Source organism: Sander vitreus, chromosome 2 (genome assembly GCF_031162955.1).
Source record: "Sander vitreus isolate 19-12246 chromosome 2, sanVit1, whole genome shotgun sequence".
Classification (NCBI taxonomy): Eukaryota; Metazoa; Chordata; class Actinopteri; order Perciformes; family Percidae; genus Sander; species Sander vitreus.
Window position 1 is genome coordinate 15,367,373 of NC_135856.1, and position 24,272 is coordinate 15,391,644.

Consider the following 24,272-nt stretch of genomic DNA (forward strand, 5'->3'; position numbering starts at 1 on the left):
AAACAATTGCCCCATTTACTGCAGACTGAGTAACGTTTGCGAAAAACTACAGTGACCAGCCGTTTTAAGAAATTTTCAGCCTTTTTTTCAAATTTAAATCTTTGTTGTGGCCTTAACTGGTTGGTGACGATACTCGATGAGCGTGCTGCTGCTCCGATTTTCGCTGTTTCCACGACAGGCCAAGCAGAGAAACTGCATCTCCATGTCAGCGTTGAAGGTTTAGGAGTTTGATCCTTTTCTTTAGAAACCAAAATGACACCACAGAGGCATCAGTTATAAAACTGCGCGTAGAATCCCAACTGAATGTTTGAGTACGTACAAATCTGCGCAACTTCCCAGTATAAATCCCAAATCAACTGGAATTGTGCGCACGTGGATCAGCCTCACATCCTGCCCTCTACACACCCACAGTCAACCATTTAATGGTTAATGTAAAGCACCTTATGCATGTTGATGCATATACACTCACCTAAAGGATTATTAGGAACACCATACTAATACCGTGTTTGACCCCCTTTCGCCTTCAGAACTGCCTTAATTCAACAAGGTGCTGGAAGCATTCTTTTGAAATGTTGGCCCACATTGATAGGATAGCATCCCCCACACCATTACACCAGCACCACCACCAGCCTGCCCAGTGGTAACAAGGCATGACGGATCCAGGTTCTCATTCTGTTTACGCCAAATTCTGACTCTTACCATCTGAATGTCTCAACAGAAATCAAGACTCATCAGACCAGGCAACATTTTTCCAGTCTTTAACTGTCCAATTTTGGTGAGCTCGTGCAAATTGTAGCCTCATTTTCCTATTTTTAGTGGAGATGAGTGGTAGCCGGTGGGGTCTTCTGCTGGTGTAGCCCATCCACCTCAAGGTTGTGCGTGTTGTGACTTCACAAATGCTTTGCTGCATACCTCGGTTGTAACGAGTGGTTATTTGAGTCAAAGTTGATCTTCTATCAGCTTGAATCACTCGGCCCATAACGTTCTCCTCTGACCTCTAGCATCAAAAAGGCATTTTCGCTCACAGGACTGCTGCATACTGGATGTTTTTCCTTTTTCAGACCATTCTTTGCAAACCCTAGAAATGGTTGTGCATGAAAATCCCAGTAACTGAGCAGACTTTAAAATACTTAGACCAGCCCGTCTGGCACCAATAACCATGCCACGCTCAACGTTGCTTAGATCACCGTTCTTTCCCATTCTGACATTCAGTTTGGAGTTCAGGAGATTGTCTTGACCAGGACCACACCCCTAAATGCATTGAAGCAGCTGCCATGTGATTGGTTGATTAGATAATTGCATTAACGAGAAATTTAACCGGTGTTCCTAATAATCCTTTAGGTGAGTGTACACGAGCCTGCTGATCGATGTATTTCTTTAACAGTAAATTGGAAGACACAGAAAACGAGTTGCTTAGACCCTAGACCATTGTCCTGTGCACGCTTCGAATTTGTAACTTTAAAAGATGGAGAAAGAAACAAGTTTGTTTGAAGGAAAAAAAAGTCTAGAAGAGTCTTCATGAAAACCACCTGTTTTGTTTAATTTCATATTTGACACACAAAAATAATCTACAAAAAGACCAAATAAGTAACCAGTTAACCACGTAATGTCATTTTTATCCTTCCCAAACCCCAAAGAAAGCACAATTTATAAGATGTCACCCACTGCTCCAGTCACAAGACTTCACAATGACATCCTGAAGGACCGCACATCGACACTCGGGTTTACATTTTGGGGGGAGATGTCAGAATAATCCCGTACACACGCACGCACACACACACACACACCAGCAACACCCCATCTAAATGAGCTAACGTTAAAGAACAATCTTTGGCGCCGTTCTCGGTGCAGCTGGTCAGTCAGACACACATGGAACTAGTTGGGGAAGGACAGCGAGAGACTCAGGAAGAACGGTTTTGTTAACGGAGGTATTCAGCCGAGGAAAGGTAATGTGATCTCTACAGGTGTGTTCAGACAGACAATGTAACGTTACTGACTGTACAACAGTAGTTGAACTAGCTAGCAACGGACGTAACCGTTTCTAAGGGAGTGTGGCTTTGTTTGTGTTCAGCTCGGCCTCTGAACTCACCAGAAACTATTTTTTGTCATTTCGCTCTAGTCCCTGTATGTTTATTCAGTAGATGCATAAACACACACCCGAAAAAAATAAGTCTTGAGTGACATACATAGACTGTAAAAATAGTAGACGAAGCTTCTGGGCCTGAAAAGTGAAGCCAATGCGGAACTGCATTTATCTAATTTCCTGCAAGCGGTGACTCCACTGGTTGCAAAAAGAAGTCCATTTCTATAAAAGTCTATGGGAAAAGGACCCTACTTCTCACTTGTTTTATTACTTCAGTAAACATTTTCATAATAAGTTTATGGCCTAAATTGCTACTTTCAAGTCTTCAATACATCATGATGTTCATTTTGTAAATTATTTATTTGAAAATTGAAACATCAGGGGATGCTCTACACGCCGACCTGTCAATCATGGTAGAGGCTTAGCAATGCATATCGATGGCCCTGTGTACATTAAAATAGCCATGAACTTGTTTTTGGGTGCTCTTCGTGTTTTCATCTTAAACTTTGACCCTCTCACTTTGTGTTTTCACTTCATTAAATTTAAAAGGTGCTGTAGGTAGGATTGTGAAGATCCAGGACTTAGCCAAAAGATTTGAACATCGACAACTTCTCAGTCCCTCCCCCCTTTCCACTAAAGCCCAAAACGGTCTCCTAAGCCCCTCCCCCCACAAGGGAGAATGAATGTGTGTGCATGAGCAGTGATTGACACGCAGTTAGACACCCCCGGCTCTGATTGGTGCATCTCAACAGGGAGCGATGGATTTTTGCAAATGGCACTACAGGCTGTAGGTGGTGCTAGAGGATTTTTTTTATTATTTTTTTTATTACCTGCTTCATGTAGTTCTACTGGAACATAGGGTCAGTTTCAGCAAATATGACAGAAAGGTAGTTTTATAAGTCTTACCTACTGCATCTTTAATTGGAACATTTGGTCGCCTAAAAGTGTCTTGTTCAGCGTTATGCCAACTAAGCTAGCTAGCTACCCCTAGCTGATAACTTAAGGGAAAGTTTGCCAATTTTCTGTACTGACGTACGGGGAGATAAATGGCGGCAGTACATGGAGGTCCGCGTTTACCCGTGGGTAAATCTCCACTGCATGATTTGCTTCAGAAGGGTTGAAAATCGGCACCTTTCCCTGTTTAGTATTTAGCGCAGCGCCATTGCAACCATAAACACTGGCTTGGCCGCGTCATTTCCCCCAGACCCACCCTCCCGTCAAAAATAGTCACATCCGGTTGCAAAAAAAACAAGACGGTGACGCCTGTATTGCCAAACTTGAAGCTTCAAAACGGCAGTCCACAAACCAATGGGTAACATCATGGATGCTACGTCTTCTATTTTTACAGTCTATGGTGACAGAACATCTACAAACATTCACAACTCCAGAAATGCGTTGACAAGTGGAGTAGAGGTTGAAAGCCAAGCAACGACTTGCACTTTTGCATTGAGCGTTTTACAGTCCTGCATAGATCTTTTTCATACTTTTTCAATACAAACTAAGGCGTTGTGTTATATTAAGTTGGTTTGAGTTATATTAAGTTGGTTTGAGTCAATAAGCAGAAAACGAAAATAAAAAATCTTAACTCACATAAAAAAACTAAAACAATTCAAGTAGGCTACAATCTTGACGATTCTCCCCTCTCTCACAGCTGACTCGCCTCTTCAGAAGAGGAGCCCAAAACTTTTTCGATTCAAGTCTTTTTTCCAGAAAAGGTCCAGTGTGATTTAACAGCACCAAAAACACACTGAGCAAGAGAGGGGCATCAAACTTACACTCGCTCATTATTGTGAATAGGGGATATACGGCTTTACCCATTCATACAGAATAATCTGGAAAGATTAACAGTATAATGTGTTTTTTTTTTTATGTACATACACACATTCAAAACAACCTACACACACACATTCAAAACAACCTACACACGCATTCAAAACCACACACACACACACACACACACACACACACACACACACACCCCTGTGTAAATTACAAATAATTTATCAATATTAATTTAAGCTACTACTTAACAGTCATTTGTGGGAGCAGAGGTGACCAACAATACAATTTCTATGGACACAACGATTCCCAAAAAGACAGAAAAATAAAAATTCATAACTCTGTCTGTTTTTTTCTTCTTTTTGTACTGCAAGAACAAGAGTCCTGTTATTCCACAATAGCTTAAATACAAATTATATTACGTAGCGTACTACTACTCTCATCTGTACCACCACCTCGCTCACACTCATTCCACAGTGATCAAGGTCAGTCATATGTAAACATGTTGACAAAAAATAAAAATAAGCTGAACAAAAATAAAAGTGTTCTCGTCATTCACTCAGTCTTGTTCTCATACCCGGTTCATTAGAAAATACAGTTAAATTAATTCATCATTGCCACTTGTAGCGAGGATAAACGGATTCTTCTTTAGGTCCATTTTAAAAGAGGCAGTGGAGCCCCGCTCCCTCATACCACATCACTGTGTCAGTCAATCAATCAGAGTGAAGATTCCTGTTGGTAGATGTGTCCAGGAGGCTGTGATGTCACCCTGCTGGTGTCGGCCTCCTGCGCCTTTATTGGTCAGTGGGATTTCCTCTTCATGTCTCCACCCTGGCTTTGGTTTGCATCTGAGATGAGAGGATGGGAGATTTTTTAACAACTCTGGCATCAGATAGTAAATGCCATAAACATTCCTTGGAAATCTTTACAATCATTCCCTGAAATAACAAAGAAGGCCTGCCTTATTGCACGATCCAAATTTTCTTCAAAACATGTCATTTTCAGAGTGTGGCTTGCTAGCTCGAAGTTTGTTGTTTGCGTGAGATTTTGAGAACGGCAACACATAGAAAGCGGAAGGTGAGGAGTGAAGCCTGACATCGGGCGTGTGGCACATGTGCGTGATATCAGGCTTTATCCTGGAAATGTACTTTCTTTGATCCAGACTATTCATTATGTAATATTTATAATGTATATAACGTACACTGAAAGCCTCCACCTCAAAGTTTAACAAGCTCTGGCAACCTTATTTCCATGTGGAAAAGCTTTCTTCTTGTACAATCTGCATAATACAGTAGCCCTGAGAGGCAAGTGAGAATAAATAATACATGTTGAGAGAGGTCCGGCAATGAGAGACTTCATCACACAGTGAGCTGTAGAACAAGATAAGCTGTGTTTGAGTTTGTGTCTCCTGGTTTAGATTTTCAGATGGTTCTTTGACTTGAGTGAGACTGAACTGAACTCAGCCACAGATGAAGCTACATACATTCATGGTGGACAGAATTCAAACCACATGTCACTGAGACATCAACTACCAAATGTTTTGAATTTTTCATTATTATGCCAAATCACGCAATGCAGTTTCACATGTTAATCAGACTGCTGCTCTCAAATCAAAGAACCATCTGTACATCACAGGAAAAAAAACTGAATCATCACTATGTATTCTGCAAACTACTGAAACAACAATATATCCCCGAATAACATCAGTAGCTTTACTACATGAGTCTATTTTGCTACAACTACAGGGGACAAACCTGTTGCATGCTAAACACCAAATATACTGAAGCAAGCAGGTAGTTACAGAGCAATCAACACAGCAGCCGAGGAGAGGACGACAGGTCGTCTTGACACAGACAGATGGAGGATGAAGAGGAGGAGTAGGAATGCAGATTACCTGAGAAAGCAAGCTGCAAGTGAGGAGGTAGGGCTGCCTGCGACCCTGACTGGAGACTCTTATACAGATCTGAGGAGAGATGGAGGAAGGTGAGAGGGAAAAAGGCAACAACGACAATCAGGGGGAACATGGAAAATATGACGGGGGGGGACCAGCACCAAGAGAGAGGAGAGGATCAAAGTGAGGCAGCGAGGTACAAAAGGTTGAGATGATGGACGGACACAAAAGATGGAGAGAACAAAGGAGGGAGACGGTGGTTTATAAAACAAAATGGAGACCGGGCGAGAGGGTCACAGCGAGAGATGTGGAGCACAGCAGGCACAGTGGAGGTGCTGCTGGTACACTTTAGTATGAGCGCACACACATAAACCTACACAAGGCTGGAATAAAACGCCTATGAATATGTAAATGGTTCCCATTTAATATCACTTTCTTACATCTATCCTGCTTTATATACCGTACACATCCTCTTCTGCTTCATATAGAGCTGAACGAGTTGAGGAAAATAATTATTTCTATTGTTCTGACAAATGTTGCGGTTATGATTTAAATTGCAATTTTAAACTTCAGCCCTGTATAGTTTTAAACCAAGTTTGTACCAATCATAGTCAAATTTATTTCTCTATGAAAAGAAGAAAAAAAAACAACATAAAAATGATGAATTGCTTGTAATGGGTTTCTTTTTGGGTGTACATTTGAAAAAAAACTAACAACAATTTACAGATAATTTAAATTGTTAAACTGCTTAACTACAGCTGACTAAATGTGCGGGCTCTTTGCAGACGGCACAGTCGAAGTGACGTCAACTGCATTCTTTTAAATTGCAATTTTGATACAAAAACCATTATTCCTTACAGCCTTCATCTGTATAATCACAGCTGCAAGTATATTCATGAGGCTAATCATTAAAACAAAAACAATAAAATCAGGGTTAAAATGTTTTTTGAAACTATAAAAAAAGGTCAAGAAATTTAATAGGAGGTGATATTCTATATTTTGCTTTTTGTCAACAAATCCCATGAAAAGACAATAAACAATGATGAATTGATTCAACAAGTATTGTCTGTGTATCCAAAACCTGACATGGCTTAATATTCTGTGCCATAGAGCTGCACTGTCCAAAAACTATTAAAAACACATCTATGAGTTCCTTTTTAAAATGATGGTACATCACCAATATTATCCTTTAAAACAATAAAGCCAAGAAGTTTTACTATTACCGTTCAACTGTGTCTGTTTTGTGTCCCTTAATGTTGATGTGCTTCCCCCTGAATTATTTTGTCTAAAATCAGAAATAGAACTCCCTTTTTTCTCTTAATCAATGCTAAGCAACAAATCTGAAAAAAAAAATGCTTTCACAAGTTGTGTGCCAACTCACCCATTAGGTCGCTCTGTGCTAGGGTGTATCCTGAGTTGGAGCTGGGGACTGAGCCCATGCCAGCGGCCCCTGGGGCTCCAGGTGAGCTGAAATTGAGCAACGAGGGGAACTGAAAGGGCAGCGAGACGGGCACCAGGCCTCCCAACATCCCAAAGCCCAAGGGCAGAGCTGAGGGGCTGCCCAGGAGGGAAGTGCCTGCTGTTGATACCTGCGGAAACAAGATGCAATGAAAAGGGAGATACAAAATGCTTCCTTTTATTGAGAAATGTAACTCCATTGTCCAATAAAATGTTTTTGTTCAATATTCTTGTTCCTAAAGGAACTAACCTGTGAGAGGTGTGACGTTGTGGAGGACGTGGCCAAAGTTCCTGAAGCCGCCCAACCGTTTCCGGTCTTTGAGCTTTGAGCCCCGCCCACCACCCGCTGCCTCTGCCCGTGGTTGGCTGAGACTGAAGATGCAGAAGACAGGGGAGTTTTGTCTGGGCGACTGCAGAGAGCTGATATCACTCCCTTGTTGTTGATGGAGTTGTTGTTGATGCTGCTGTTGCTCGTCGTGGACTGAGCTTTCTGGCCTCCGGCAAAGCTGAAGCTGCCCTGCGTCTGCTTCACCTGCCCGCCACCCGATACACTGAAGGGGGGCCGAAAAGGTTTGGGAGTTTTGGGGGAGTACTGGTGTTGTTGCTGTTGGCTAGGGATCATCTGATGGGAGAGCGCGTGTGAGGGCGAGGATGACGGGGAGGGTGAGGGAGGTGGGGTGGGTGCAGGAGGCCGAGGGGTGAGCTTGATGATGGGAGAGGAGTTGCTGCTGTGGGAGGACTTGGTAAGGGTGGCCTGCATGGGCGTGATGAAGTTGGCCTGGTGGTGGTGGTGGTGGTGGTGTGTGTGGGATTTACCTTGAGAGGAGTGCGACGTATGGGAGGTGGGGGATGGCGAGGAGGCCACCGGGGAGGGAGGGCAGAAGGACTGCAGGCCAGGGTGGGTGGTAGAGTTGGAGCGGGACAGTGAGGAGGGGGAGGAACAAGGTGTGATGCTGCTGCTCATGCTGCCATTGCTGTTGATGCCACTGCCTTTGGCACTGTTCTTGGCCAGTCCTTGAGGGGCTCCCATAGCTCCCAGCATGCCCACCGGGTTAACAAAGCCCTTCTGATGGGGGGGCAGCAGAGGAGAAGCTGTGGGAGGAGGCCGCTGCTTCGGAGGCGACGGGGATGGGTGCGGATGCATCTTGCCACTCCCACACATGACCAAGCTTGGCCTGTGATTGGATGATGCCATGGTAACAATTCTCTGAGTCTGGGTTTGGCCCATGGTGCCAGATGCTTTAATCAGGCTGTAGGGGCCACCTGCAGTCCTGGAGGCCAGCGACAGGCCTGCTGCCTGCACACGAGCCAAGGAGGAAACAGTGGGAGACGAGGAAGAGGAGGTAGAAGAGGAGGTTGGTAGCGTTGTGGTTGGCAAGTTCCCAGCAGATGCAGCCGACAGCGGAGTGCTCTCCACCTTAGACGACAGGGAATGTTGCTGCGTTGTGGATGCGATCGAGGCAGAGAGCTGAGAGGCTGAGGGATAGTGAGGGGTGACGGGGGGAGGTGAGGAGGTGGGCATTTGCAGGGGTGGGGGCGACAAGGGACTGTCTGAGAGGCTTATGCCCTTAGATGCATTGTTGAGGAGGGCCAGAGCGTGGGAGATGGAGTCCAGAGAGGGAGCAGTCAGATCCTCATCCAGTGAGTCCGACAGACAGATGGGCTCTGGGGGCGAAGAGGAGAAGGGGGGCTGGCGGTTGGAGGTCAGAGCTACTGCGGAGGTGGGCAGAGACGGAGTGGAGGTCATGGTGAGAGGTGATTTGTGGATCCAAACACCCTCCTAGAGAACAGAAGACTCGTGATCAGTGTCAGAACTTCAGAGCCAGAGAGGACCGGGCCTTTCTTTTTTTTATTCCCCCTGTTCCCCCAATGCAAACTCAAAACAGACTACAATTATGAAAGACTCAAAATGGCAACATGCAAATAAGTAAATCCTTCAACAGTACTGTATATAAGGATGGAAAAATTGTGAATGAATTTCACAAACGAAGAAACTATTTATAATTATGAAACATTATTTCTGTTAAAAGAGTGAAACTCGGAACTGCAGAGTGGAGAGTATAACAGGACTCTAAATTCACCATGTGAGCTGTGGTAGTTTTTTTTTTTTTTTTTTACCTGGCCTTTATTTGTTAATGTTGGCTAAGCCCCTGCTATTGTTTGAATACCAGCAGCTTTTATACGACAGTAACAAAGACAAAAACATGGTAATAATAAAATATGACACTTCAGACGTCAAATACTGTAGATCTTTTTTAGTTTTATCAGTCATACAAAATGAAATTTATATTAAATAACAATTCTGTCTTCAGAAATGAGCAAATATGATACTAGCAGCCAGGACACATTATGAGGTAGTGAGTACAGTATATTATATTGTTGCCTCATGATAGAATGCTGTTCGGAAAATGATTTCAGATTTAATTATCACTGTGGGTTTAAAAAACGAATTCAGCTAGCTATTTTTTAGAAACAATGTAGAGTACATGATCTGAGCGGTCACTCACCTTGGCTTTGGCCTTGGGCCCAGGCACCATTCTCCTCTTGACTCTGTATGGAAAAACGCAGGCAAATATTCAGCCTCTTCCATTTACATTTTGCATTCAAGCCCGATCTTGGAGAAACCCCTGAGTTGTTATTGAGGAAACATGACCTTTGTGAGATAAAGAAAATACTTACAGGTTTCCAGTGAGGTGACTGTGAACAGAAAGACTCTCCTTGAGCAGAATCCTGAGCAGAGGAAACACAGCGGTAAGAAACACACAGCCAGAAGATAAGAATGGCTGGATTAATGTTGGGTTACATTTCTCAAGTGAGTTTATATGCACAAGTTCGCAGAGTTTAAAGAACATCACTGTAACTGGATGTCATAGAGGCAAAGATTTGAGAACTAACACAACATTACTGATTTAAGTTAACAAGTAGGGAAAAACATGCGACACCTGTGAAAAAAACGTAATTCTAGTTTTAAGGTGAACTCCCTTGTTCTAACCCTGAACATGTTTCAGTAATTGTCTTATCACCATGAAGGAATTTGTTCTTCAGCTGTTATATAAATATAAAGGCTATGTAAGCACAAGAACACAGAAACACAAAGACACACACAGACCTGGCCTGCATCCAGCCCTTGGGCCATAGTGGTTTGACCTCATTATCTAAGAAGGCCTTGAGGTAGTCCTCCACAGACAGAGAACACTGGTTTTCCATCTCGTAGCAGCTCAGCTTCACTCGCACCAAGCCGCACAGCAGGTTCCTGCACAAACACAAATGTTCAATCAACACGGAACACGGAATCTAAATTTGGCTGAAGGTGTTGCGCACATAATGACTGAGGAGACTGTTTTTGGCAATTATGACCTCCTGAAAATGTGGAAACTGTTATGAAAACAAATGATTTAAAAGCAGCGGTGAGTCAGTCCCAAGGTTTTTGTAATTCCATTAGGACACCAACTCTTTACTCATGGTTTTCCCAATTTTGCAGGCACAAAATTCAGGGCCTTCCTCGGTAATTTTAAAGGGGAACCAATTTTACACATCAAACGTCTGTTTACAGGTCTTGGGGAGTACTATTGCATATGTGAAAAAAGTTTTCCAAAGCCTTTTGTGGCTCCAGAGGGAGCTGTGCAAAGTTTTGCCTAAAGTGATGTCACTTGAGTCAGCGATGAGTGGCATTGGGGGTAATGTAAGCACCAGGTTTTGACAAAGAAGAAGAACGAGTAGAAGACTAAGAGGATATCTGGTTCTGTTGCATTCATTTTGAGTGCAATGCTAAGTCTGTGGAATACTCTTTTAAAGGTGTATACATTACTTATATTTAAGGCCAAAAATCACATCTAAAAATCACAAACTAATTTTATTGCATGATTAAGTGAAGAGAGTGACATTAGACACCAACAGTGGAAAGCAAGAGAATAGATGCAACAATGAATACAATGGACAGGGTAGGAGAAAATGAGTGAGGATACAAAGTCAAACCTGCAGCATCACAAACACGTAGCACACCATCCAGCCAGCTATTCCAGCAGGACAGTCCTGGATCTTTACCTGAGCTTGTCATCCCAGATAAACTTCTTCCGTGGGCCCATCACCCTTTTCCCAGGCTTTTCCTCATCTTCTTCCTCTGAGCCGTTCTTATCCCCCTCTTCCGACTGCTGCCTGCAGGACACACACATACAGTCAGTAATATGTAAATTAACATGCATACATTTACAAACAAACAGCTTAAATTAACACTATTGTATAATCTTAGCAATAATTACTACATTCGTGTAGGTTTATGGTGTGTGTTCAGTTACAAGGGCTTTAGTTCACCTGTTTGTTTCTAACTTGCCTGTTTTCTGAAACAAAACAAAAAAAATGTACTTACTTTGCAACCTTGGCCATGCAGTCCATGTTGTATCTGGCTATTTGCTCTGGCATCACACTACACACTGCCAGCTTCAGCTTTAACAGCGGCGTCCGTAGGCGATCATCCTGTGAGAGAGAGAAAGGGTGGTTGTGTTAAGGACAGAGGAAGACCGAGACAACGGGAGAACAAAAGGAATGAAAAGTGGGGGGAACAAAAAAGTTTGAGGGAGAGAAAAAAAAAAAAAAAAGAGAAGAAGCAGGGGTATCAAGAGGAAGAGTCAAAGGGGGAGAGAGTGAGGGAGTATGTTGATGTATTTTGTCAACAATGCAACTTTAATACAACTGCAACTAAAAGACATTTAAAAACCCATTTTCAGTGGCAGCCCTCATTGAACTAGATCCCTGCATATTATCAACTGAAGCAGTGACGATGGTGGAGGATTAAAAGCTATATGAAAAGGCACAAATAATGTGGAAAAAGTAGTGGATCAGCAAGAGCTGAACAAAGCAGCTCAAATGCTCAGAAATATCGCTGAAAATCAGACAGTTTGAAGGAAAAACTTGGAATATGTTGTTGCTTCCCTGATTTGTTTGTTATGAAAAATCCCCAAATAATCTTGTGTTCACAGATGAGCACCAGTGGGTGGCCAAATAAGCCACAAGGGACCATAACAAATCACTGGTATGATGCAAAACCAATAAAAACACAAATAGAAAGTAGTTAAATGAGTAGAAAAACAAGGTACAGATCTTGTACAACCTCAAAGTCCATTTACTGCAAAGATGTACAGAGGATTGTGAGAGATACTACTAGAAGATTCATAGTTTCTGTCGTCTTAGATCATTTTCATCCGAAATTGAATAGGTACTTGAATTTTTCCCAGCACAGTTTCACTTCTAATTCATCTACACAATAGTTTTATATATATATATATATATATATAAAAAAGTTTGAATATATTTAATGAACCTTGACTATATACTGTATATAAATGAAAGTCTGAATATATTGAATGGAAATCAGAATATATTGAATGGATGTCTGAATATATTGAATGGATGTCTGAATATATTGAATGGAAGTTGAAATGGAATCTGATGTCATTGTCTGCCACCATCTTGTGTTTTCATTGTGATTAATCCTAACTGAAGTGTGACACTATGAGTGAATCAGCAAGAAATCTACTGTCAGCAATTTTGAGCAATGAAGAGATTATTAAAACACTGGCGAATGCATGTACGGGCCAAAACACTGTTTACGGTAACCATATCCAGTACCGTTCTCCCCAAAGAAGTAGTTTATTCACTTTTTCATCATGTAAGACCGAATGAAAAGGAACCTCTCTTGTCAGGCAGGTCCCTTTCATCAGGCTAACATCAACACGCCTTTCATTCAATATATTCATACTTTCATTCACTATATTCAGACTTTCATTCAATATTCAGACTTTCATTCAATATATTCAGACTTTCAATATATTCAAGGTTCATTCAATATATTCGAGGTTCATTGAATATATATTTAAGGTTCATTCAATATATTCAGACTTTCATTCAATATATTCAAACTTCACATATATATAATAATTTCCTAAACGGCATGCCATAATAAATAAATAAATAAATATAAATTACAGGCTGCACTTATGATGTCAACCAATGACAATTTGTTATAGTCTTATTTCTTGCATGACACAATGTTCTTTATTATAAATTTAAAAAAACAATAGCTGTGCGCTTTATGTTCAACAGAGTTCAGGTATTCATTACAAGGTTATAGCCTGCACTTGTATCAGGTTGACTCTTTGTTATTATTAATAGAAGTTGCTGTAATAAATTATAACGTTATAACTGTTGTTATAACTTTCTGTAAACAACAATCCAACTATACACCTACTTCACGCAGCAATTGGCCAGGTGTGCAGAGGTGTGAAAGTATGCAGGATCTAAACTACTCGCATCCTCCTTTTTCATTCTTCACACAACCACCACAACCATCACTTTTCATGTCTTCAACTGAGTGAAACAGTTTCAATGCCTTGAAGGAGACTGTCCATGTCCACAAGGTGTGCACCATCATCCCCTTTCAGACAATTATGTCTCACCCCTCTCTACGACAGCCGCGTTTGCCTTCAGATGTGGTTGGACGACTTTGATACAAACTAGTTCTTTGAAGAATCCTAAATCCTGAAGTGCAGTTATTGTTGTGATTGCAATTTTTAGATGGTCATGATGAGTGTTTTCAACTGAGAACAGGTTTTACAAAAAAATATTTTGTGATTAGGTTTGATACTGCACATGTACAGAAGAGTCTTTCTGAATCTGGCTTTTAATGACCACAGAGGAATCAAAAAGGTGAATCAGATTCTAGACCGAGGGGATTTCTCACTTCCTCCACAGATATGCCTCACTCACCTGGATGTTGAGACTGAGCTTCTTCAGGCGCTTGAGGAGGGCTTCTTTGTTGCACGGCACAAATGCCTCCATGTGCGAGTAGATGCCTGATCGCACCTCAGGAGGTTGCTCCTGGACCTGCAGCTCAATGCTGAGAGGAGGAAGAGGAGGGAGAAATAGTCATGATTGTGAAATACAGAAGAAGTCGAAAGATCAAGAAGATGGACAGTTATGGCGGTGAAGTTAGAAAAACATGGTGGGATATAGAGAGACAGAACAAACATGAGATGGTAGATCAATGCAAAAGAATAAAGAGCAGTTGCACAGAATGAAAGGCGGGTGAACATAAAGTTGATGAAACAAGAGAGGAATGGAAATGAGAAGAATGCCACTAACACAGACAATGAGAGACAGAGAGAAAGCAAAACACTTAAAGACAGCAGGAGAGGTGTCAAGGGAAATCTGCTGAAAATGAGTGAGAAACACTGAAAGGGAGGAGGAAAGTGAGCTGGGATTTGGCTGACAGTGATTTAAAAGCTGTCCTACTCACTCCAGGAGAATGTTATTCATGTCCAAGGTGAAAAATTTCTTCCTCCCCTCTTGATCAAACTGCCGCGAGGCCTGTGTGAGAAAAGACTGAGTCAGCATACCAGCTGCACTGTTCCATACAGTACAAAATACATATATCTGTGATGTGGTGCTTTGAGGACTTTGTACCAACAGAAACATTTCCTCCTCTACTTGAAACGGACCTTCACCTGACTCTAATTTTATCCATACATTTCTAAGGATGCTTTTTTTTTGGCTGGTGTGAAAGCGGTCAATTGAACTCAGAATAACAACCAGATATTTCAGGAGGCAGTAATTTTAGCATGAATTAAAAATAAACTACTGTTAAATCCACCTGTTGATCACAGGAACCATCAAGGATCTTCTGGTCTGTGTAAGTGAACGTCATGTAGTAATAAGCATGGTTTAAACAACATTAAAAAGTGAGTGCACAAAAGTGTTTTTACTGGCCTGATCATTTAGAAAGTATGAGCTTATTACAACAGCAAGTCTTGTGTTTCTGTCCTGCTCTGTATTTTGAAATTTCCCTCAAAAAAGAAATATAACAGCCACACAATAACTATCCTCTCGTAATAGTCAGGTACAAAATGCCTCTTTTCTGTTGTTTACCTGTCCATTTATAACATATAAGCAGTTACAGTCTTGATGAACATTGCTCATGATTAACTATTTCTTTGCAAGCGTGTGTGACGACGAGCTAAGAAAAATAAACCAAAAAAAACGGAAATAAACTAAAAGGTCACAATGAACATTTTTATCTCGGGCCAGACCAAATAATTTAAACTACAGGTCAAGTGACCTAAGTGACACTTCCTTTAATGAATTTCCTATAAGAAAATACTCTTTACTAATGTTGAATCTCTGAAGCTTTATCCATATCTTTAAAAGCAACAACAAAATCTATTTCTTTATTCATTTTTCTGCCTCCCTCCTCCTCACTCTTCTCTTCTTCACCTCTGTATACTTCACTTGAGTCATAGTTTTCAATTGCCTCTCTTTACATTGTTACCAAAAGAACAATTCTCTGCTACGGATGGACTCTGTGGCTGCAAAATATAAAAGCAACAAGAAAATAAGAACTTCTTTAAAAAGGCAGTGATGCCAACCCTGCTGTTTTAGTTCCATAAAAAGCTTCAGGGTTCAGCTTGGAGCCATGTTTCTCCAATGCTTGAAAAGAGACTATTCTCGTTGGACTAAAAAATAATAATAAACATTTTGTGCCACTTCCTGAGCTGATGGGCATTTGTGGTTAACTTAAGTAAAGAATCTTCACATGTAACTACAGCCGCCACATACATACAGAGGCTACAGCTGACTCACCGCCCGCAGGTCCTCGATGCGTTTAATAAGAGGAGCAGGCAGTCCATCAGGCAGCGGAGGCGGAGAAAACAGTCCGCTGGAAGAACCCAGGCCTCGCCCTTGGCCACCTCCACCTGCTGCTGCTTTAGGGGCCGGAACACCTACTCCCAGAATGCCATTCTCCCTGGCCGCCACCATGACGTGCTGCTGGTCAGTGTCCAACACGCTAAAGTCCAGGTCGCCTAGGAGATCCTGCAGCTCCTTCTCATTGGCCGAGCCCAGCAGTGACATTACAGCGGGGTCAGAGGTGAGGTCTGCCAGTGAGAAGTCGTTGCTGGCTGTGTTGCCTTGTGAGTGGGTGGAGTTAGAGGCTAACGGGTGGTTCGTTGAGTTGGCGGAGTGGGGCTTGTTAGCCACACCTCCTACCAGGCCGGGGTGAGCCATGTTCGGGTGTTGTTTCCTCATCTCCTCCTTCTCCCGGGTGAAGCGGCGGAGCATGGCCGCCAGGTACAGAGAGTCCTTCATCAGCTTCTTCCTCTTCTTCTTCTCTGGCCGGTGGAGATTGAGGGCTGTCGCTCTGTTGGAGGAAAGTACAGCAATGCCTTGTTCTTAGCAAAATGCTTTGATGTTTTGAATGAAAGGCAATACAATGCCTCCGACTGACTCAGCATTTAGTTTCACTTCATTCATTCAGCCTGACATTGAGTATGCGTACATAAACTTTAGCATCCAAGTTATTGATTATTATTTGATTATTCAGGATATTACGTTTACATGGAACGTGAGAAACCCAGTTAGCAATTTCTGATAATCTGTGAGCAGTTGTGTCTTGATGTGTCAACATCTCAGTCCCTATGTTCTGTACCAACAGAGAATGATCAGAAACCTTGATAAACTGTTTACATCTCACAGTGTCCCGGTACCTGGGGCCCATTTCAGGAAGGAGGTTTAACAAACTGAGTCTAAGCCTGAACTCTGAGTTGATTTACCCTGAGATGGGAAACAACCACAAACAAAGTGGTCGGTGGAAATACTCCACGGTAGAAATATGCGCACATACAGCGAGTTTGAACATACATTTCGTTAAAAAAAAGCAACACAGCGGCTGCTGCAAAACAGAGAGAATTTGCATGGGAGAAAATTGCTGCTAGAGTCAATGCGTAAGTTCCAATGTAGTGTATTCATTTCATATTTAATCACAAGTATAATACTACTGGTGAAAAGGTATTATTTTTACCTATAATCTATTTCATTTAGGCCTAGGTACAATCCTGCAGGCGAAAACGTCCTAGGCCTACTAATCCCATTCTGAGGCTGCAGCATTATCATTAACAGAATTATAATTCATCATTCACCTGCAACCTTGTGGAACTCATTTTTAATGGCTCTTACTACCATTGTAACTGTCTCTGAGGTTAAGTTACCTCTCTTTCTGAAATGGGCTGGAATTACCCCTCTCTCTCTCTCAGGTTTGATTAACCTCTCTTTCTGAAACAGAAAACCCAGAGTTTCCCTCATTTCAGGGTTAACAAAGTCAGAGTTTTCACCAAACATGCTTTCTGAAACCGGTCTCTGGAATACTCCAGGTATGCTACATTGTTATTTTGGTGTTCGTTTTTTACATTGATCACATAAATATGTCCATTTAAGAGTATCAAGTATTTGTAAAATTCGACTTAAAGCAACAGCTGTGTCAATCGCATCCACGCTTCTTGCCATTTTTCTATTACTGTTTTTCATTAATGGAGTTAGCTAGCTATGTTGGAAGAGGATATCCCCATTATTAGTCCTGCCCACTAAGCTCTAATTGGTTGACTGACATGACCATAAATGGGCACAACAAAAGACCTTTTTGAATCGCTGAACAAATCTGAGATAGACATCCTAAAAACAAACAACAAAGACCATTTCGGTTCCATTTAAGAGGAACCGAAAAGTGGAAAGTTGGAGGTAAAAAAGCCCAAGATGAAGAATAAATAAAACCCATGCTACAAATAGAAGACATTTTCACTGGCAAACTGAGGTATCAACACACACTAAAGAAGACGACTGAGAATTGTGGGAGGAGGAACTGTGGGGGTTAACTTGCAGTATGTTCTGAAAGATCTGACACACATACAAACACATAAACATAATCTGTTTTATAATGGCACAATGGCAATAGCAGCTTGTTAAAGTATTGGGCGTATCAGATCGTGGATCATGGAGTGTTTCCTGGAAGGTGGTTGGCTTGTCACACCAACTAAGAGCAATTCACAGTCAGCATCCCTGCCTCATGATAGATGTATAAGAGGATCCGCAGAAAAGCACAGGAGTATAATGTCACACAGGGTGGTGGATTATAAGCACTGTAAAGAGTGGACAAATGAGTCATCACATATTCACAGTGGCCCAATTGGTGTCTAAAAGGTTAACTTTTCAACCACAGTAGAGAAACATGTCCATTTACATAACAGTGTCTGTGCGACACATTTTTTTAAATAGCTTGGCTTAACGGTAATGAATAATTTGATGAAGTGGGAGATTGTTATAGGTTTAGTTTACAGATCCGTGGAAAGTAATGGCCTCCTGACGAGAGATAAGGCAGCTTGCTAGCTACTCAGGAGCCATTTACTTGTATTTAGCTTTTAATTAACATAAACCTAAAAATCCTTCACATGAACCAACTTAGACAAGACAACCACAAAAATAAACACAGACAGTAATATTATACTGCCATGATTCTCACCCTTGTTGAGGTCCTCTGTTCTTCTTCGCGTTCTTCTCTTCCAGATTGTTCACTTCCTTCTTTTTCCTCTTCTTAATCACCTGTTCCTTGTTGTCATTCAGCTTCTGAAACGAGCATAAACATAAACTCCTTAACTCAAATAAGCAGAAGTGAAAATCGATGGAACACACACTGTGCTTCTGTGTGTGTGTGTGTGTGTGTGTGTGTGTGTGTGTGTGTGTGTGTGAGCGTGCACGCTTGATGTGGTGACAGATAACGTCTACATCATGAATCACTAAAACTAATGAAAATCAAGCTCCTGTTGGGAGGACATTCATGTGCCTGTTGAGATCCTGCTGTGTCATATGTTGCACAAACAAAGGGACAAGCACAATTCTAGTAATATTTACCAAAATATATACATGTCACACAACTCTTCTCCAGGAAACCTTACTACTGAATAAAGCATGGTTTGGTATCACACTTCTTAAAGTCAAATTAAAACATAATTTATAACTTCTACTATGACACATTACAATTGTCTAGACTGCCATTTGTCCACAGTGTCCAACTGTGTTTTGCCTCACTGAACTTGACACAGGCTGATCAAGAATTTTTTTTTATCAGCAGTACTATAAAAACAAGACATGAGCAGCTCTGTGAGGCTGTACTAACACACATGGGTGTATTAAGCTAAATACTAACGTCAGCATGCAAACATGCGCACAGTGACAATGCCAACATGCTGATGTTAATTAGATAGAATGTTTACTATGGTCACCATCTTTGTTTAGCATGTTAGCATGCTAACGTCTGCCAATTAGCAAAGGCAGGAAAAGTCAGGGGATCACCAAAATCATTGGGATTTATCTTCCAATGCACCATGAATGTCTGTAAAAACGTTGTGCCAAACCATCCAATAGTTGCTGAGATATTTCAGTCTGGACCAATTGACATTGCCACCCCTAGATCCAGGCCACTTGCATGGCCTAGAAAGACATATCTTTATTTTTTCTTTATATTTCCAACATTGATACTTGATCCTTTAGGTTTGGTAGTGCAAATGATTGGAATAAGTTACCTTTGCATATCAAAATATAAGCAGCTATTAATTACAGAATAGCAACAATTTGAAGGTATAAGCTTATCATCCTAGTTTTTGTTATTGTATGTAATTTATTTTCTGAGGTTTTGACTTGGAGTGATTTTAATGGTGATAACATAAGTATGTAATGTATTGGCTTGTTGGTAGTATAATGTTGCTAGGCCACCTGCATTCCTGCAGCTTTGCTAGTTTTACATCAAGAATTATAATGGCAATAAGTCTTGGACTTTGTGTCATCCACATCATAATTTTTTGTTAGTATGTAATTTCATGCACTTTTTCACAATGTCAAATAAACTCATAACCCATTTCTGAGGCCTGAAAGTGATTTTGATATAACAATAATTTCTTCATGTTCCGTTATGAACGTGTTATGGTATTCTCACCTTGTCCTCCTCGCCCTCGGAGTCGGAGGTCGCTCTGAACTGCAGCGTGCCAGTGTTGATGTAAAATCCCCCGAGCTTTGTAGTTAAAGAGGCAGGAACCAGCTCATCATACTGAGAAACATAACAAAAGAAAAGAGTGTGTGCTATAACTTCAGATAAAACAGTAAATCCTCTTACACAACAAAAGTGGATTTTGTGATAATGTTTCTTGGTAACATTTTACAAATAAGCCTGGCCTCTCATGTTGGTCAGTGAAAACGGATGACGTGTTGTGCATCAAAATAAATAAATAAAAATCACAAAAAAAAAAATGAATCCCTCCAGGCCACAGATGAAAAACTTTTCCATCACGGAGCATGTCAAAACAAAAGGAAAAAAGGGTCAAACAGGCGCTGACAATTTGTGAGTGCAGAGAGGACAGCTATCAAAACAACAAAAGAAATATATATTGGCAGAGACTCCATAAAAAGAGCGTAAGTCTAGCAATTACAGTCAGACAGAGAGTGATACCCTCTGAATACTGAGCAACCATCAGTATCAAACAAAAACAATGACATGTCCCTGTGTGGACACAAGCAGCACGTACGTCGTATGCATGAGTCATGAGGATGATTTTAGACCGTAGTCTCAGGTTGGTTTTAAAAAGGGATAAGCGTCTATCTTTAGAAGTGCCGCTGAATGCACAGATTGAAACATCAAGCCAGGAAATAAATATTTAACCACAGAGGAATAAAGTCTACCTCAACAAAACACAAGAACAGCAGTTCAGGAATGTGACGATGACAGCAAATTGATCAGCAGATAATAAGGGAGAAGAGAACCATGTGCAATGTTATTATAAAGACTAAAAGGGAGACAAAATGAAAGTGACATCCTCGAAAAAACAATAACCGTAGGTGAAAAATCACCTCATTATTAATAAAGGGACACTCACAGCTTCTGAGTTGTCAATAAAGGGGTCTGTCTCGTCGTAGCCAAAGCCTATATCAATCAAATCTTGCATTCTGTCCTTCTTCTTCTTCTTCTCTGCGTTACCCTGAAAAATAATTTAAAAATATTACATAATATTAAGTTTTAATTTTGATTCACATGAAAAATCCTCACGTTTATTCTAACCTTAATCTTAAAATGTTTAGAGTAAGGATTTACAAAATGTCCTCACTTTCTCCACGTGGCTGTTTTATGGGCATTATGGGCAACTACAGCCTGACTGATTAACTCGACCATGTTTCTTACAGATATATTCTTATTGGCAATTATGTTGGCCAATAAGAAGAAATAAATTGCACTACAGAAAAGCCAAAGATGTGTTCAGGTCATTCAGAAACATTTTCTCCATTACATAATCTGTCCACTGGAGCGCAATGACTAGGTTATTAACTGTAAAATGTCACTCAGTACAGATCTCAGCCACCAGTCTTTAAAAACAAAACAACAAAAAAGGGAACTCCATTAAAAAATGTTTATGGTCTGCGTTAATGTAAAAACAATAAGCCATTGCAATGTTATTGGATACTTTAAATTCTCAAATATCGGCCTCAAATATCCCATTTCAGTCAAGCTATAGCAACAGTCAATAAGTGACTAAAAATATTACTAAACATTATGCACAACTGTCTCTGTCGCTCCTGAGGTTTGTCCCTTAGTCCCTCTTTCCCACAGATCTAAGGATAAAGGGTGTCACCTGTTGTTCTACTTGGAATATATATATATATATATATATATATATATATATATATATATATATATATATAAACTAAATTTACTTGACTTTACCAAGTCAGTTACTTAACAAACCAATAGATAGAACCGTCAGCATGCAAACATGCGCACAGTTACAACCAAGATAGATAGATAGATATATATGATATAGATATAGATATATATATATATATATATATATATATATATATATATATATGGTAATTTTTGTGTCACCATTACATTGATCGTCTCCCAGAGAGCACGCACAAATTGATTTTTTTAACTGTAAAATGTCCAGCTCATGTTTGTTTATGTTTTGTGTTCATCGGGTGCTATATCATTGTGGGATTTTTGAAACTCAAATATCAATATTGGTATTGGCCTCAAAAATCCCGTATCGGTCAGGCTATAATTCTAAGATGACCAAATTAGAAACACTTCAAATGAAAAACTCACATATTTATTTTCAAACTTTTTTGCCAGGGCCTCAATGTGGAGCCGCTCTCTCTCGTCATCGTCGAAGGGGTCGTTGGGATTGTGGGCTGAAGTCAGACTTGGAGGATTATTCTTTGCCTGGAACAAATGGTGATAAACATTCATATTAAAGATAATGAACAGGAATAATCAGATGTCAGAGCTTTGGTTAGACCGTTTTTTATGCCTCGGGCCCTCACACTGGAACACAACCTGACTATGTTCAAACCTAGAATAAAAGTCAAAATCGGTCAAATATAAATAGTTTACATTATCCCAATATTCGCAGCAAACTGTAAATAATTTAATCCAAAACAAAAACGAACAAATAAAGGGCTAAACATGGTGCTGGCAAGGCCACCGTTTGTACTAAAATAAGACATATTTAATTATACTGTAGTTTGCAAACTTCATCCCCGCAATGTACCACTCATGTAAAACATAATAGCAAAAACTGGATTGCCCCAAACTGCACAGTATCAAAATGAGGCGAGCTTATCTCTCAGCTTTGACATTTGCCTTGTTCCCATGCTACATCCTGGTACTTCCATCAGCAATGCTCTATCATCTATCACCCACAGCCAGAGGGCCAAACTGCATGTGGCATTTCCAAGTGCTGTAATGGCTGTGTGGCTGGGCTGTTGCTGGGCAAGCCTGCGTGAACAGGACACAGGTAGCAAGCAGCACGAGATAAGCTTTCTCTCTACATGTTTAAAAAGAGGAGGTCCCTCGAAAAAAAAAGCTAACGTTACACTTTGATAGAGCGCAACTGAAGTTGCAAAGCACAGAGTGGACTGGCTGGCTGCGTGGTAAAAAAACTGCTGCTGTCTTTTGTGTTGAGTCGTACTAATGGTCAGTTTCAACCACGCCAGTCCACGGAAGGACAAGGTGCACTTCCCCCTCTTACTTAGCAATGACAAGTCCACACAAACACTTGCAAGAGCAAATAAAATGAACTCCATGACCACACTCACCCGGCATGGAAATGTTAAGTCAAACTGGGACATCCTACCTGGAGGTTTTGGATGATTTCGCCGTAATTAAACTCGGCGGAGGAGCGGTCGTCAGGCTCGGGTAGGGACAGGTTGAGCCGCACCGTCGCCCTCTTCTCAGCTACAGCCGTGTCCCTGTCGCCGGTTTTGCCGAGACGACCGTTGCTGGCAGCAGCCCCTGCCCCGGTCGCTGCCTCGACCTCCCCGGCTCCACCGAAGTTGAAGTCGGCCTCATCCTCCAGCCGGCGTTTCCTAGACTCCGTGGCTGCTCCAGCTGCGAAGGCCGAGAGGGTGACAAATTGCACTTTTCTCGGTTCGGCCATTTGGATGAGCTGCCTGAACCTCTCTCCGGACAGACAGCGAGGAGAAGAGCTAACGTTACTTCGCGAAACTACTCCAAATTGGTGGATTGAAGAAGGTTTCGCGAAGCTCCGACGGCTGCTCAATGCCTAGACGGATGTTAGGGCCTCCTCCGCACCATACGAATTGAACTCCAGGGGATGCGACGGTCGGGGAAAAGTTGTATTTACGACAGCTACTTGCATCCTCAATTTGCTATGGGACCGAGACATTCACAGGAGCCATCTTGGGTTTCGGGAGTAAATAAAATATCAGAACAGAGGGGTCGCTGCGCCTGCGCGTACGCACAAAACTGAAGCATCGTGACACAGGGGGCTCGTCACATCCAATCACCGCGTGCCCCGATCCTAAACCCGCCTCTGTCACAACAGGCGATAATAACAACACTGCTAGTTCTATTATGACCTTTATATAGTGTCTGAGTGAAGGACAGGCTGTGGGATACATACACCACACGCTGTGTATCCAGATATCGATAATCGACAGCTTTCAGTTGAAGCCTTTCTTTATGTCTATTCAGGAAAATGCTGAATTGTGCATTTTTCTACAATGGCACCAGCACACACTCAATGTACAATGTAACGTTACTTACAGCAAATCCCAAACGGAAGAAAGCAAGCCAGATGGTTGGCTGTTTGTGAGCCAGCCTAACACATTGATTTAGTTACAGGCACTACTGACCACCTGTTGATATTCAATTTAAGTGTAGCAGCTCCTTATTAC

General features: G+C 41.4%; 1 protein-coding gene across 3 annotated transcripts; it reads right to left on the reverse strand.

The window, feature by feature from the left end:
* Positions 1-3,320: 3,320 nt before the first annotated feature.
* ubn2a (ubinuclein 2a) lies at positions 3,321-23,820 on the reverse strand. 3 transcript variants are annotated; one of them, XM_078279764.1, is made up of 17 exons: positions 23,210-23,818; positions 22,180-22,296; positions 20,954-21,055; positions 20,020-20,130; positions 18,550-18,653; positions 15,843-16,398; positions 14,503-14,573; positions 13,974-14,103; positions 11,578-11,684; positions 11,256-11,366; positions 10,321-10,464; positions 9,891-9,941; positions 9,719-9,761; positions 7,462-8,991; positions 7,135-7,342; positions 5,757-5,825; positions 3,321-4,710 (listed from the first exon to the last, which is right to left on the reverse strand). In XM_078279764.1, exons 1-17 carry the CDS (start codon positions 23,510-23,512, stop codon positions 4,664-4,666), a joined length of 3,804 nt encoding a protein of 1,267 aa, XP_078135890.1. In that variant the 5' UTR covers positions 23,513-23,818; the 3' UTR covers positions 3,321-4,663. The 3 variants fall into 3 exon arrangements, with proteins under 3 accessions (XP_078135890.1, XP_078135906.1, XP_078135900.1); XM_078279780.1 differs by lacking the exon at positions 20,954-21,055 and having other exon boundaries at positions 23,210-23,820; XM_078279774.1 differs by lacking the exon at positions 5,757-5,825 and having other exon boundaries at positions 23,210-23,819.
* Between the last annotated feature and the right edge of the window lie 452 nt (positions 23,821-24,272).

Coding starts and splice junctions, on each gene's coding strand:
- ubn2a (XM_078279764.1), bottom strand. CDS start 23,512: ATGGCCGAACCGAGAAAAGTGCAATTTGTCACCCTCTCGGCCTTCGCA. Junction 14,104..14,502: donor ATGAATAACATTCTCCTGGA/GTGAGTAGGACA, acceptor TCCTCCTCTCAG/CATTGAGCTGCAGGTCCAGG. Junction 9,762..9,890: donor AGTCACCTCACTGGAAACCT/GTAAGTATTTTC, acceptor TTTTCCATACAG/AGTCAAGAGGAGAATGGTGC.